At 46.5% G+C, this 15,660-nt stretch overlaps 1 protein-coding gene across 3 annotated transcripts; it reads right to left on the reverse strand.

Moving 5' to 3' along the window:
- Positions 1–927: 927 nt before the first annotated feature.
- LSM14B (LSM family member 14B) lies at positions 928–13,219 on the reverse strand. 3 transcript variants are annotated; one of them, XM_082065512.1, is made up of 10 exons: positions 12,847–13,219; positions 8,286–8,449; positions 7,797–7,932; positions 7,218–7,334; positions 5,237–5,407; positions 5,043–5,120; positions 3,840–4,001; positions 3,509–3,662; positions 2,517–2,696; positions 928–2,201 (listed from the first exon to the last, which is right to left on the reverse strand). In XM_082065512.1, the coding sequence occupies exons 1-9, from the start codon at positions 12,965–12,967 to the stop codon at positions 2,525–2,527; spliced, it is 1,275 nt and encodes a 424-aa protein (XP_081921638.1). In that variant the 5' UTR covers positions 12,968–13,219; the 3' UTR covers positions 928–2,201; positions 2,517–2,524. The 3 variants fall into 3 exon arrangements, with proteins under 3 accessions (XP_081921638.1, XP_081921637.1, XP_081921639.1); XM_082065511.1 differs by having other exon boundaries at positions 5,043–5,123; XM_082065513.1 differs by lacking the exon at positions 7,218–7,334 and having other exon boundaries at positions 5,043–5,123.
- Between the last annotated feature and the right edge of the window lie 2,441 nt (positions 13,220–15,660).

Raw genomic sequence — 15,660 nt, forward strand, 5'->3', positions numbered from 1 at the left:
CAGCTCAGTGCTGCCAAGCCAAGTGTGGGCAAAGCATCCCACAGGAATCAAGGCCAGGAGAGCTGCAGCTGCTTCCTCCTGCTCAAACAGGTGTTGGACCACAGCAGGGAGAGAGAGAGAGTGAGTGTCTGGAACTGGCATTTCATCTATCAGCCCTCAGACTGAAATTTTGATGGCCCAAGGGACCAGTGTCATTCCCTCACGTTGGGACTTGCTGCCTGAGCTGCCAGCCCCACACCCCCGAGAATAAACATTCCTGGTGGAGAAGGACTTGGGGTTCAGCAGCCCAGGGCTGAGCTGCAGCCACCAGCCCCTCACACCGCTCCCACAGCACAGTACCTGCAGCAGCGTCACCAACTGGGTGTTATAACTCTTATGTATTAGATCTGAGGCTTTACTGTAGAAAAAAGGGGAATCACTGCCTTAAAAATAAACAAAAAGGGGTTATGACACAGCAGGTAATGATTCCTTATTCCTTGGACAAGCCCATTGACAATGTGACACAGCTGTTTTGCCAGCAGAGAAATTAGAGGCTGCAGCAGGTTCCAAGGAAGCTGTTCCAGCACACACCCTGTTTTGTTGGTGTGAGCCTAGGGACTTGAGGGTGGTTGTGGTTACTGCCCCAGCATCCCTGACCCCCAAAACACACTACAGTGACACCCCAGCAGCACACGGACAGGGTCAAACTCAGGAGAGTTCAGGCAACAGGAGCCCTCAATGAGCTGATTCAAAACACAAATGAGACAGGGGTCAGAGCCTGGATTGGGGTTTTTAAGCCATTTCCAGACACTCAACTCCTCCCAGGCCTGGCAGTACTGCAGCGTGGTTTTCTCCAACCTGGATCCGAGTCCCACTTGGACAGACATCTGCCAAGCTGCATGGACTGATGTCACTGAGCTACATCCAGAACAAATCAGGAGGGAAACATTAAACATTTACATGTTTATTATAATTACAATTTACATTACTCCAAAGAGCAGCCCCACTGCTATGTTCTAATTCTCAGCAATAAAGTCCTACAAAAATAAATCCAAGCTTTTACAGTAACCTAGGTCAACGCGTAACTAAAAAATTCTAGCTATGTACGGGGTTCGGTCATCAAGGTGCTTTTTCAACAAAACTCCCTACCAACGAAAAAAGGGACACATGCCTATAGCAATTTAACCCACATATTCATGCAAAGAAATGTAACCCCCCTCCCAGCCCCTCTCCCCACATACAGATTTTTTTTAAAAAACAAAAGAAAAACTAAACTATTTACAGTATGGGGGGTACAGAGGAAACAAATTAAACATGCCCATCTGCTAAGCTTCATTACATGGATCCCATCCCTAGTTTAATGAAAACATTCCATAGTGTTCCACCACAGCCTACTAGTGTACAGAGAACTGTTCGCGCCCAGCACTACCTGTGGGTGAGGTACGAACAGAGACAGAACTGGGAGCTCTGATCCCCTTCCCAGACAGCAACTGCTGCCAAAAACTGTGACCTGCGCACGGGGGCGCAAGCCACTCGCTCCCATCCTGCTGAGGACACAGCACCGGCCCCCAAGCCCAAAACCTCCGGGGAGCGCCCAGCACTGTGTAAACCTGTAGTACCACCACACTAGCACCGGCTGGCAAACAGTTGCACAGTCATTTACACTACTACATGATCAACAATCCAGTACTCCCAAGTGACAATATACACAACTCCTCAGCACCAGGAATCCGTTCTTCCAGATACCAAGTGCTACTTCACACCTGCTGCTGAGAACCAGCAGCACCAAAGAATCTGTTTGGTTACTCAGAACAAACAAATTAGAGCTGGTTTATTTCAGGTGAGCTTTGGTTCTGTGTTAAAATAGCATGATTTGTCTTCTTCAGGGTTCAGAAAAGGAATCTGACTTTAAACTATAGCAGCCTTTGAGAGACCCAGAAAGAAGAACCATGTTAGTCTGCACTTAAAAAAACCAAACCAAAACAAACACAAATAAAAAGACACCCTGAAGAAGGTACCCCTGAACACATTCCCTCTTCCAAAGAATATTCCAGCTGACAGTTGCTGGTCCAAAATAAGTCCAGAATATAAGCAGTAGTACATGAAGTTCTGTCACTTGAGCTGAGACAGTAAACAATACGAACGATTTTCGCACATTAGTGCAGCAGTTGGTTGTTTTCTTTCTATTTACAATTTCATCCTCTCAGGACAGATGTTAGAACCTATTCAGAAAAAGAGGCAGAATTAGATTTGATATAATGGGGATATTCTCTCCCAAGAAAAGCAGCAAAGTTCACACCCAGGTATCAACTGAAAGGCTTTGCAAGAGCCTCAGCCCCAACAAGCAGCTCTTGCTTCCTGGCCCAAGAAACCAACACGTTAAAATTCTCATTTTTCCTTCTACCACTTCAAAGGATGTATCAGATACAACAATGAACAAATCTTGATATATCCATGAGACTGGAGAGCACGAGAGGTTACACAGACAGCTCAGACAAGGAACAAGAGACAGAATTTATTCTTGCTAAAAAACTTGCCTCTGGAGTTACACTCTGCCAGTACCAGCTCTGTGAGTGGTTTGGGTTCGCCTCGCTGCTCCGCTTCCCCTTCCACCTCGAAATCCCCCACGAAAGCTGCGGCCACGAAGGAACCGTCCGGACACTCCAAACGTCTCCGTGTTGAGCTTCCTTTCTTCAGCCCACGTGGTGCGCCTAGAACTGAACACGACTGCATTCAGATGCAATATGAACATCCAACAGCCAGCAAGTCAGTGAGGAAGCTTCAAGCACCCTGTGTTGAACTAAAGCACAACTGAGCGGGGATTTGGCAGTGCCAGCTGTTGGCTTGTGTGAGCTACTTTTACATGGAAAACTAAAGACAGGCCTAGAAAAGGGTTGACCACGGTCTACAATTTCAGACCTTGTCTTGTTCTCTTGAAAAATACAAGCCCACCTGGCCCTGAGCACCACACAGCGCTTGGAAGAAAGCTTGGAGGGAAGGAGAAACATTAAAGGGAATTCCACACCAACACTCAAGGGATGTCTGACTTTGCCAGGTAGTTGATAACATCACTGTCAGCAGCAAAAGATGAAGCTTTATTTTAATATTCCCAACATTTAATTTAATGCATTTCCAAAGACAGACCTGAGCTCTCTGCCCAGGCTCCTGTCTTCAAGCTGTAGCACCTCAGCACAGCATGACCCTGATGCCTCCTCCCACAAAGGAGATAAGGAATTTGTTTAAAATCAATGGGCTCAAAGTCAGCACTGGGAAACAGAACTGGAAATTCCTCTATCATAGTTTGGGCAAGTGTATCAGTTTCAGCTGAAATCTGTGCTTTTTGTTCGATCCCACTGCACAAAGCTCGGTTAATATCACTTATGAGCCAACACTCCCTTCTAAGGACTGTTCCTGCCAACTTTCTTGCATTCTAAGACTTTTAATGAATTAAACCACGTAATACAGATTATGTCCAGAATTCTACACCTAAAAATGGCATTTAAAAAGCAAGCTTTTGGAAAACACTCACCTCGATTTGAGTTCTGAAGAAATGTTGTCAAAGAAAGACTTGGATTTATCATAGTAGCAGTTGGGTCCCAGAAGGTCCTCCTCTACGTTACCATCGTTGTTTTGAGTTGCCACTCCAGGGTCCCCTTTTTCTTCCCCCGTCTCTGCTTTGTCATCTGAAGATAACAAAAGCTATTACATTCCTTGATACTTATTGAAGAGCCATGTGTTCTCCTGCTCCCTCAAACAAGGTTTGAGATGCTGCCACATTAATCATGCAGTTTCTCAAAACAAGTTTGTCTACACAGTGTTTACTACCAGCTCAGCAATTCATATTTAATGAAGTCACAAACCTTTAAAGTTTAGTTTCTTCTTGAATTCTTTATCAAGTTCCTCTCTGTTGAATTGTGCATTTGCACTTTCAAAGTCAAAGTCACTTTCAAACTTTATTGTATTTTCCTTCACAGTAGTTGGTCTGTTTTGTCCTCTAGAGCGGTTTCTGGTTCTCCTGTTTCCTGAAAGCAGGAGAGTTTAAACTCTTGGTAAGGCACATGAGGTTTAAATGACTTGCACAAGACTAGAGAGAACCATGGTTAGAGCTCAGGAGTTTCTAGTCCTGTGGTTAAGGCCACACCTCTCTGCAAGTAATTTCTGAACTGCAGAAGACATTTTACAGCAATACTTTAACTCTCTGAAAAGCATCCCTGGATGTCAGCCTTACCGGTAAGACAGAGCATACGTAACTTTCCTTCCAGTGTGAGAAGAGAGAGAATCAGAACAGGTTTACACCAACAAAAGCTGAGGCAAGCAGGGAAAACTACCTTTTCTGTCTGCTATTCATCTGCAAGCAGGGCACAAACAGGCTACAAAGCTGTCGTGATGGCAAAGACAAACAGGCCACCGGGTTCAGAAAACCCACTCGAGACTCACCGGCTCACAAAAGGGGCTTGTACTTTGCACAGCTTCTGGTTTCCAACTGAGAAGCTATCGACTCCTTTCTGGAAAAGCTATAACCCCTTCTACAGTGCTGCCCCTCAGGCAAATTAATTTGAAGACCTGAGAGTGTGAAGTTTTGTTTCCTGCCTTTTCTCATTTTGCTTGGGCAGAAATATCTATTCAAATTTAATTTCTCTTTCTTCTGACCTGTGCTTAACCATAGAATCACTAAACTTCAGTCTTGAGATAAGACCCCTGCTCTATGGAAGTGAGGGCTCCATAGCTGCTCTCAGTTACAAGAGCTCTGGAAATCCTCAAACAGGCCACCCTTTCCACTAAAAAAATACTTCAGGTTGCAGAGAAACCCAGTTTCTACTGCCAATTCATAGCATCAATTTGTATAACATACCTTCAAGTGTCTAGAAAAGACACCAGAATTCTGTCCCTGAAATGTTCTGAACTTCTGTGACTCCAGAACCTATTCTGTCAGGGAGCGTCTCTGGATACCCAAAGCCTTATCAAGCTTTATTTCACACTCTCCTGTCCGATAATCCATCATTGAAATTATCAATATCAGCCTTCACAGGCTATCACAACTATTTAGTGTCAGGTTCACCTACCTGATCTTCTCCTTTGAGGTCTTCTGTTTTCATCATTCACCTGTCCCTGGGTCGGCACAGGTGCTGCCTGAACTGCGTCTACTGAACGAGAAGGATAAACTCGATAAAATAGCACGAGAACAAAACCAAACAGTTTAGACTTGCTACACACCTTTGGTGCTTGAAAACAACACTTCAAAGTGGCAGATACAAACCATTTGTCTTACTGTTGCTCTGCGGAACCTGCCGCCCATTGCGCTGAGCCCCTGGAGTTACTTTCACCGGGGGAGGCTTTTGTGAATTCACGTTGTCGACTGGGCCGGTCTGCACAGCCTGCTCCACCATGGGGCTTTTGCGCACTGGGTGAACAGAAGGAAAGCCAGCACCTGGAAAAAATCCCAGTGACTAAGCGCCTCTCAAAATCTGCCACTGTTCAAACCCTGCCCACTTCTATGGAAAATCCGTTTTGTCAAGAATTACTCAAAGCCTTGAGTGTTTATCACTACACGCTATGTTTAAGTGGCATATAGAGTAGATAAGGCGCTACTGCCACGCAAGTCATGGCTCTCAAATCCAGAGCTTTAAAATCAGGAAAGCTACCCATTTATTTCTTAAACCAAGTTAGACACGCATTAGGGTAAGCAAGCCAGGTCAGTCTCTTAAGACAGTTTATACCAAAATCTAATTTCTAGTTTTATCCTTGGCTATATGGGATTTGATTTTACATACTTTACATCTGAAGCAAAAATCCACCATTTTGAACTGCTCAAGCAAGCTTCCCCACTTCGTCAAGAAAGTTTTGTAGCAAAAGTTTAACCACCTCAACTATACCCCATTTTGTAAGCCGCTTTTAGAAGTCCTTCAACCCTATTGCTTATTGTTAGCTTTCAGACAAAGAAAACCTGAAACCAGACCAGGATCTCAAAGTTACCCTTTTAAATTCCTTCTTGGTCAAGGCCAAAGTGTTACCAAGACTTCTGTTGCTCTTCCATCCAGGCTTATTTATTCACACTACAAAACATGTAAATACTTTTCATGGTTTGGTATACCTTACACCAATTATATTAAAAAGCGACAGTCTTCAGTACTCAGAAGAAACACTGCATTCTAGATTTAATTAGAAGTTTTGGAGTACTACAGGCTTATGTAGTTATGCGTAAGAACTGCTTGGAAGCAAACTTTAACTGAATATACTTTAAGAGCAAGAAAAGTGAAAAGCTGAAGAGTACACACAAACCAAGCCACTGACACTTCTGGGTCACCCACGTCCACATGAGATATACCCAGTAGGTACCATCATGCAGGTTCCCAGTTAATGTACACCTGGAAAACTTGCAAGGAAGACAGACATATCCTAAGGATTAATCAGTAGGACAAAGCTGCTGTGCATGTTTAACATGACAAAGTTTCAAAGCTTAGCCAGAATATTGAGAAAGTCCATACAGATAGATGGCCAAAACCAGAGAGTAAGTAGAAACAGTTTCATGCCAACACAAGCAGACATGCTTAAGTTATAAACAGATGAAACTAATTACCATGTTTAAGTGCAGGCTGCACCTGGTCTCTCTGCTCTGAGGATGGTCAGTCTAGTATCTCTACTCAACCACCTTTAAGAGTTTGTACACATAGCAAGCACCCAAAACTATGTTATCTCAGCTTATCACAACTCAGAAATTGCTACTGTTAGTCATGCTTTACTAGTCAGGAGTCTTGACAAGGTACTGTGCCCCATCATGCAGGAAATCTATGCTGATATCTCCTCAATTACAGCAATACTCCTGATTTTTCTATTAACCTCTGTCGCTAGCAGCAAGGCCACCCACAATGTAAACAATGTAAACAGTGAGCTTCTCTTTCCAAGAAAGACTAATTAATTTCTCGCCCAGTCTCTAAGGTGACACATGTTTCTGAAGAGGATGCAGCACATCAGCATCGCTAAACCTCAGCCCTCTCCTGATACTTACACCAGAGGATCCGCTGTCCTGTACTTTCTGTTTCTCCTGTCTCTCTAATTGATACTTCTAGGACAGGAGGTATAGCTTCACATAATGAAAGGCAAAACCAGCTGAGAACAAACTAGTTCTACTTGCATTATCCACATAAGTACTACCATTCTAGGAGGGGTTAACAAGAACAGAGTGTTTGCAAGTGCCATGCAGTTCTTCCAAATATTTGGAGTCCTCAAACTGCTGTTACCCTTGGAAGAAAGCTGATGGGGCTCTGAAGACATGTCAGGCTCTGAAACAGGTTGTGGAGACGGAGAAGAACTAGGGCTGGAAGCAGCTGCTGATGCTGGAGGGCTTACCAATTTCTCTAAAGAGATAGAGGGAAGAAGAGAAAGCAAAGATATATGGATAAGATACAAGGTAGTGAAACATCTGAAGGACTTGGAAAGAGATACAAGAATCTCTAGAACAGCATTAGAGCAGCTTATTTACAGTCCTCTCCGTGAATACAAGCTCTTTTTACACGTGATGGATATGTGAGGGATATCAGGTTAGAAATGAACTGGCCTCAACTGTTTGTTATTCACATTACTTTCAGAAATAAACTTTAGCTACTTCGTTTGTTTCCTTCTTTTGCATTTTTCTCTGTGTGTCTGTGTGTAAGAGAAATGCAGGCCTCTTTGCAATAAAATTGTTAACTACTTATATTCACTGCTTGTTGCAGCCTGACGCTTGGCAAGGAATTCAGAATTAGTTACTGTTGTTTGGTTTCGCGGGAGCTGCATAAAAGGACTGTACCTTTATTCTAGCAAGTAAAGTTTTTACTTACCTAAACCTAACGAAGCTGCGTACTGATGGCTAAGTAAAGAGCTGGCAGCGAGCTGGCTGTAAGGTGGCATACCTCTAAACGGGCTGTAAGGCACATGTGGCTGAAAGGATGATGTAGAGGCAGAGCCCAGTGAAGACTGTAACAAGACAAAGTACATTTCCATTTACAGCATCCACAAGTCAGCTCGTTTTGGCAGTGATTCTCTACTTCACGTACAGTGTTACTGAAGCTTAAGTAAATACTGAGAAGGGTTAGTTTACCTCTTTATGGTTTTTCTGCATCCTCAGCTAGGTAACTAGCTCTGGCTTTTGTTGACTGAAGTCTTTAATGCGGCTGCTATTTTAAACATTACAATGGAATTCAGGATACTTCAATCTGAAGATTCCTGGAGACACTTACTGTCCTTTGTTTTAAGCTTATACCAAAAGTCAAGTCTTTCATCACCAATATTTTATCATAGCTTTCTAGCAACACTTCAGGCCAACTTACCTGAACAATGGCAGGATCTTGTGGCAGAGTATGTTGAGCTTTTGGAGGTTCACAGACAGTGATGTCTTTGATGTCACTCCCTCGAAAAATAATGTATTCATAGATTTCTTCTCTCGGAGGAGCAGGTCTGTCTGTAGGCCGGTCTTCAGTACCAAAGGATCGCACTTTAGCATTAGAAAGATTATTATTAGTCCAGTATTACCATTGCAGCACTGTGCAAGTTATTTATGCAATTAAAATCTACTCCTGTAATACTTGCCAAAGATAACAAAACAAAGGTTACTGCTGAACCTCCTTATCACATACATCTGTTCCCTCAAATGCCAACTTTTTCAGCCGCCTGCATAAACAGTTTTATTTACATCAAGCTGTGAAGGTAAAGACCACAGACCAGCTAGAGCGAAGACTCCTACTCCAAATGCGAGGACATCCCCACCGCGCTGTACTGCCACATCCCCTCCCTCCCCAGCCCCTGTCCTGCAGCAGCATTCTGCTGGAGACAACTGCCACTGCAATGGAGAACAAGAGAGGCCCCAACACAGCAAGGAAAAAAAAATCTTGGAAGGCTTTAGAGGTCAAATTTGCACCTTCCGTTTCATATATTTATTATACAGATAGAGGTAAATTTTTATCCATGACAAGAACTTCCTATTAAAATTATCTCTACCCAACACCACTGGTATTCTGACTAATACCTACTGACCACACAACAAGCCTGCCAAAGCTTTACTGAGTTCCAGCTATTGAGAAGGTACCAACCAGCAATATTACACATTATAGTGGAAAAAAGGCTGCAGCTGACTGTGTATGGCAGCTACCTTTGAGCCATTAAACATGAATAGGTCAGACTGGGACTTACTGGGTTGGAAAGAAAGAAAGAAAACATGTAGCATAGCTATATCAGACACTGTTCCATGAAAGCTAGAAATGGGCTAGAGAATGGGCATGGTCTACAGGTATAGAGATTTTTTTTTCACTCACACATTACAGCAGCTCATAGAGTTTACTAGTCTAGTTCTCTTCTGTCTTCGTGAAGCTTTTCCAGTTCAGATAAGCCCCAGCACATACTGGTTTGATGTGTGCTTTCCGCCAATAGATCCGAATTGCATCAACTGTTTCTAGCAGGTTACTGTAGAAGCACCCAGGACACCACGACTCCTGCAGTAACTTCACAAATTCCATCCATAACAGACCATTCCCCAGCACCTGCCATGTCACTCTCCATGGTGACATGCGAGCCAGCTGCCACTCCCGCTGCACAGCTGGAAAGATCTAAGCACACACAGCCCTGTCACAGGGATGATGGGGATAGAGGGCACCGCAGCTTACCCACAAAAAGGGCAGCACAAAGTGGATCCACTCAACCCCAGTATACTGGTATACTCTACTGTTAGTAACTTACTAAGGGTGTTGATGGTTGTGGACAGGGTGACTCATTCGGAGGCCTGTTTTTGGAGACAAAAAGCAGTGTCCAAGTGGCTGCCCCCACCACGCAGCTGTGAGGGCTGCGAGCCGTCTTCACCTTGGTTCAACGCCATGTCAGCTCACACAGAGCAGTAAGCTCCGGGTACAGCAGGCCAAGGCCAAACGCTGTCCCCGTAGCACTGATGCTGCTTAGCACCTCAGCTCACACCTAACTGGAAGGGAATTGTAACTGGTGTGAGGACAAGCTCTAAGCCGCTTCCTTTGAATGACTGTCTCCCATCAGTCACTAGGGTATATAACCTCCAAGTTATTTTAGCTCTCCAGCCGCTGTTTGATCATATTACAGCTGTAACTTAGTCAACTAGAAACAGATTATCAACTGAAGGCAGTGCTTGTGGCCTTTGAGATATGAACGTTGCTGAAGATCAGATTATTGCAGCACATAGCTTATGGCAAGACACACCAAAGCTACCCAAGGGCTACTGCAGAGTCCCATGGCCAGCCTGGCGAGCACCGCAATCAGCCCATCGGCTTCCCCATGGAGAAATACACGACCTGCAAAGCCCAAAGCTGGCCAGGCAGCCACTCTGCTGGCTGCTCCCAAGGTTTATAACAGAAAGAGGTGTAAAACTGTGTCCTTGTTGTAGTCAAAAGAGCATTGAGGACATTTGAGAGGGCTCTAGGAGCTGAGCATGCCTGACCCTGCACCTGAAGTGTTGTCACCGTTTCTGGCACATCACAAAACACAGCTGGATCCAAAGGGCTGTTGCCCATGAAGAGTTACATGACTATTCTTTACAGATGAACGGGAAACAAGCTCCACTGCGCTGCAGCCCATGTTTTACCATACAGTTTGCACTCAATTGCAGGGCTCTGCTGAGCCAGACCTCCGAAGGGTCAGGAAGCACTATAAAAGTGACTGGATGTCTGGAAAGCAAAGCTTATGTGGATGTTTCTTGCTCAAAAACTCTAGTTTCCTCAGACTTCTACAGAAAGAAGAGTAAGTTTCTGGTGGTCACTTCTGACAGGACAGTAATGGTCTTAAACTTCCTGTGTTTGCAATTTAAGTTTAGCATCAAACAAGATAGAGAAGTTTTTGCAGTGCTTAATTAAGTACATGGAATCTCTAACATATTGTGCATGTGTCCAGATTTAAAAGCAACAAAATACAAATCAATTGAAGTTAGCCCTGCTAACCAGATTCCTTCCTGAGGTCGCTTTCAACCTAAATTCTTTTTTATATCACTTGGATGATAAAAGTCAGGAGAATAGCACTTACATTACATAGTGAAGTTGTATGAGCCTTAATCAGTGGCATCTAAAACTTAATAATTTACCATCCACCTGGACAACTTGAACTGCATGTCAGTAATTCATGGTTCTTCTAACCTGTCAAAGATCAAGTGTTTTAAACAGCTGTTCCTCCCAACACACAGGGTTGATATTACTGTCACCGACTCCAACAATGTTGCTATGTTCATAATTCTGACACTAACTTTGATATAAAGTCTCTAAACGTAAAAAACCCTCGGAGCTAAAAAAGAAAAAGCAGAGTTTGCACTGTAAAGTTTATAGAGCAGCACTTTAAGTGGGGAAAAATGTAATCTCCATTTATTGTAACAACTACTTAGGCATTCCAGTTCAACAAAACTGAACACTAAGAGACCAATAAATACAAGAAGTGCCAGAAATCTTATACAGAGCACATACTTTCTCATACCATAAAGCACTTTAATCGCATAGGACTCTGCAACACACCACTTGAGCTCTGAAGTAGCGAGTGCTTTGTGGAAGCCAGAACTATGTAAGAAACCATTTCTACCTGCTGCTGGGTGAAGACCTTCCTGCACGTACACTAAAGGAATTGCAACCTTCCTGCAACCTCTCAATTACTTTGAGTGAAACACTAATATAAATAGCTCCATCTGTACATTTAAATAAATAGCTACATCATTAGAAAAAAGGTGAATTTGTGAAAACTCACCTTTTTAACTTCAGAATACACACTTACAGGTGTCAAACACTTGTGTCCAGCATCACAAACATCATTATACTGAATAAATACTGTGGCACAGGCTGCCTTGAGGATAGCTGAGAACTGGGCTAGTCAGTGCCAGCAGATAGTCTTTTAAAACAATAGATATTTGGTTTGTTGACAATCCCCATGGGTTGCTGAAGGCAATGAAGAAGGTGTGAACTTCTCAGAAGGGGGGATGGACAAAACTCAGAGAAAGAACAAGCTGATGCACATTAGCTGGAGTAGCCAAGCTGAACATTAAAGGCAATACAGAAACAAGACCTCGTTTGAGAGATTAAACATGACGGGACAGGTTTGTTTATTTTTTTAAGAGTCAATACGGGAGTTCCCAGTGCAGGTGACAACTGAATCCAAATGACACCACTTAAGCAGATCGTTATTTCTACAGGGGAACAAATGCAAGGCCTTGATGAGCTGCCTGCAAGGTAGGAAGAGCCAGACCTGTGTGCAGATACACACCTGAAGAGAGCCCAGTTATCGATCATGAAAGGAACAAAGACACTTCAACAGCAACTTCGTTCTCTCCAGCAGCGGCCCAGGGTCCTGCTCAAGCCGAGCAGAGGTTCCACCGGGCACCTCCGAACAGACAGCAGAGGGGAACCCCACCACGGACGGACATGCAGAACATCACCCTCCTGGCTCTGACAATGGTACGAGGAGCCAGCCCCGCTGGAAGCTCTTCTGTCGCTCTCCAAGGGACTGAGAACGCCCCGTGGAAGCCAGGGGCTCCCCGGCACCCCGCGCCCTTCCCGCCCCAGAGCCACAAGGAGCCCCCGCCACGGCCCGTGCCCGGCCCCGCCGAGCGGAGCGGCCTCCCGAGTGCTGACTCATGGAAAGGCAGCGGCGCCGAGGGCTCGGGGCTCCGGACCCGCCGCCCCCCAGCTCCCCGCGGGCCCGGCCGCAGCCCCTCGGGGCGGGCGGGCTCCGGCGGGCGCTCCAGGCCGGGCTCATTGTTCAAGGGAGGAAGGCGGCGGGCGAGGCGGGCTGGCACCCCGCGTCCCCTCCGCCAGCGCCGGGCCGCGGCGGCGGAGCCAAAGCGAGCGTAGGCCCGACAGCCCCCCCAGACCGCCCCGGGAGGGCCCCGCCGCGCCGCCTCACCCTTGGCCAGCGCTACGGTGGAGTTCTCGGTGTCGATGGTGTAGAGGATGCCCTCATAGCGGATCTGCGCCTTGGAGATCAGGCTGATCTTGCTGCCGATGTAGGGGGTCCCCGAACTCATGGCGCTGCCGCTAGGCCCGGGCTGAGAAGACGGAGGAGGCCGTGTGGGTGGCCGCACCGCTGCGCGGAGCCGCCGCGCCCGCCCACGCACACTGCGGAGCCGGGAGCCCCGCCGCGCCCGCCTTATATAGCGCGGTGGGAGACGGGGTGGGAGGGGGCGCAGGGTGGGAGGGGGCGTGATGCGGCCCCGCCGCGCATGCGCCCGGGCCGCCTGTGATTGACCAGACGGGAGACGGGGTCAGACGCGGAGGGGAGGGAGGGAGTGAGGGCGGGGGGGGAAGCCCGGAGCCCGTGTCACGTGACCGGCCTAGGCGGGGGTGCCACGTGCGCGGCGGGCGGGGCGGGGCGGGGCGGGGCGAGACGAGAGCTCCCGCGCTTCCCGCGCTGCGCCGGCTGAAGGGAGGGGGGGGGGGGGGGGCGGGAAACGGGGAGCGGCGGCGCCGAGCTCGGTACCGGCACAGAGCAGCCGCGTGTCGCTGCGCGCTCACCCGTGTGGCAGAGATTTTGTCACATAACGCGGGGATGGAGGGTGATCGCCTCCCCCGCGCCACCCCCGCCGCGCCGGTCTCTGAGGGGAGCGTTTCCCGCCCTGCCAGCCGCGCGCCGCCTCACCTCACCCGCTCCCCCGGGTTGTGCAGCGGAGACACCGCTCCAAGGCTGCTCTCCGTCACCTCGGGGAGGGCTGCGACAGGGAGAGCACGGCTGGCTGCCCCCGCCCGAGCCCCTTTTCTCCCCCGGGGCCGTGGCAGCAGCACAGCCCGGTTCTGCGCTGCGAGAGGCCTCGGTGCTCGCAGGGGCGTCCCCTGTGAGGTGCACACCGGCCTTTGTTCCGCAGGGAGACAAGATGTACCCGCTGCGCCGATGGCGGCAAGTGACACGGTGACAGAGGGACCGCAGCGCCAGGCCGCAGCTGGAGAATGAGTCGTTCAGTGCAGCGTCTCCCGGGACTTCTCCGGCTCCCCAAGCCATCTGCGGGTCAATGAGAGACAACCGGCAGCATCTGGCAGACACAGTCATGGGAGGTGAAGTCACTAAACCAACGTGAGGGAGGATGGGGAGCAGGCAGGGCCGTTACATTTGGGGCAGCGGGTCAGAGTGCACAAATCTCGCTAATTCATGTGACACGAATGAATAAGGTTCAAAACCAGCAGCTGGAGACGGTACAGTGGGAGCCATTGTCTGAGCGGTAAGGGGTTTGCTGGAGCTGCGTGTGCCCGTGGCTCGGTGACATGTCTCCCATCAGTGACACAGCAATGTGCGGTCCACAGGTTTATCCTCATGTCGTGACAACCTCCTTCCATGTGCAGCGTGGCTCAGAGAGCTGTTCTGCAAATGCCCCAAGCTGTCTGCCCTGTGACCTTATGTATTTTATGGTACTGCTCTTCGTGTTGTTTACACAGCCTGGAGAGCAGATCTCTCTGTCTGAATAGGGAAGATGCCTTCCTTCTCACTCTCTTATGAGCACGCTTGTGCAGTCTTGTTAAATTTTCATCATTCTAGCATGGAGAGAGTTGCTAAAATAGATATATAGTCAATTATTTAATATATGTTATTTGAGCAAAGAGTATTTTTGAATAAGAAAGTCAGTTTTAGATTTTTAGCTCAGCCTTAAGTACAGCCTATACAGAGCAAGGAAAGATTCCTTTTTTTTACTGTAGTAAACAGTGCCCTTTAGTGGGCAAATTACTGGTTAGAAACTTCCCTGATGAAAGAAACTCATCCAGCTCCCCTGTGTGAGGAGTCTCTAGTTTAAGAATGTGGAAAAGTTCAAATGGAGAAAAAATAGGATGAGAAATGCTACTAATAAAAATCTCATTATGGGGTCAGTGACAAATAATTATTTTGAATGGGAAAAATGATGTCAGTAAAGGCAATGCAACCAAAGGTAGAGAAGCAGTACTCCCTCTTTTGGTTTATATTCTCCAACCCCACGATAAATTTCACTTGATATTCCTTATTTCCACTCTAAAATATTTTTTAGAAATGGTATATGGGCCTCCAGGTTTTTTCAGTTCAGCTCCCTTTTTTTTTTCTTCATGCACACCAAAATGTCGCTGATTCATGAGCACCTCTAGTTCCAGTATGCATTCAGTATTTTGTTCTGTATTCAGCAAAAGGTATTATGATTGGTTTATCCTTATATTTTATTTTGTTTTCAATACCAGGAAAGAGAAGGGGACGATCAGTTACTGATACAGCAATGTGGATGCTGCAGGAAGGCTAATTAAAGCAATGTGGAAACAAGAAGTATACGCCAAAGTGGCATATACTATACCTTGGTAAGGAGTGATATGTAATTATATAGAATTTTAGTTGTAACCATCATTGCCATGAATCGACGTGCCTCTGGAAAATATTCTTATTGTAAAGAATTTCCTCGGTGTCTTTTGTTTGACAACAGTCAGAGATAAGTGATCAGCAAGAAGAAATATGACACCTGACTTTTAAAATGCACTGTTAGTGTTTTTTATTCTGCTAAAAAATACAGTTCTTCATCCATTATGGGTTGAAAAGGGAAACAAAAGATTATCTTTCATGGTGTAAATTCATGACAAGTGTGTGGTCCTTGGCATCCCTCATATGAAGAGAGAATATTTGGCTTCATCTGAAGAAGCTGATGGCAGTTCATCATGGGACTGGGAAGAAACCGAGCAGAGTGGCACCTTGTGATAGCAGCAGACACAATGTTCACAG

The sequence above is a fragment of the Streptopelia decaocto genome (assembly GCF_964273445.1).
Source record: "Streptopelia decaocto genome assembly, chromosome: 14".
In the NCBI taxonomy this organism is placed as follows: domain Eukaryota; kingdom Metazoa; phylum Chordata; class Aves; order Columbiformes; family Columbidae; genus Streptopelia; species Streptopelia decaocto.

Excerpts from the sequence above, each read along its gene's own strand:
- LSM14B (XM_082065511.1), bottom strand. The coding sequence starts at position 12,967 with ATGAGTTCGGGGACCCCCTACATCGGCAGCAAGATCAGCCTGATCTCC. Across the intron at positions 8,450-12,846 it reads CACCGTAGCGCTGGCCAAGG|TGCGATCCTTTGGTACTGAA; the intron begins GTGAGGCGGCGC and ends CTAATGCTAAAG. Across the intron at positions 5,408-7,217 it reads CCATCAGCTTTCTTCCAAGG|GTGCTGGCTTTCCTTCTGTT; the intron begins GTAACAGCAGTT and ends GATTTTTTCCAG.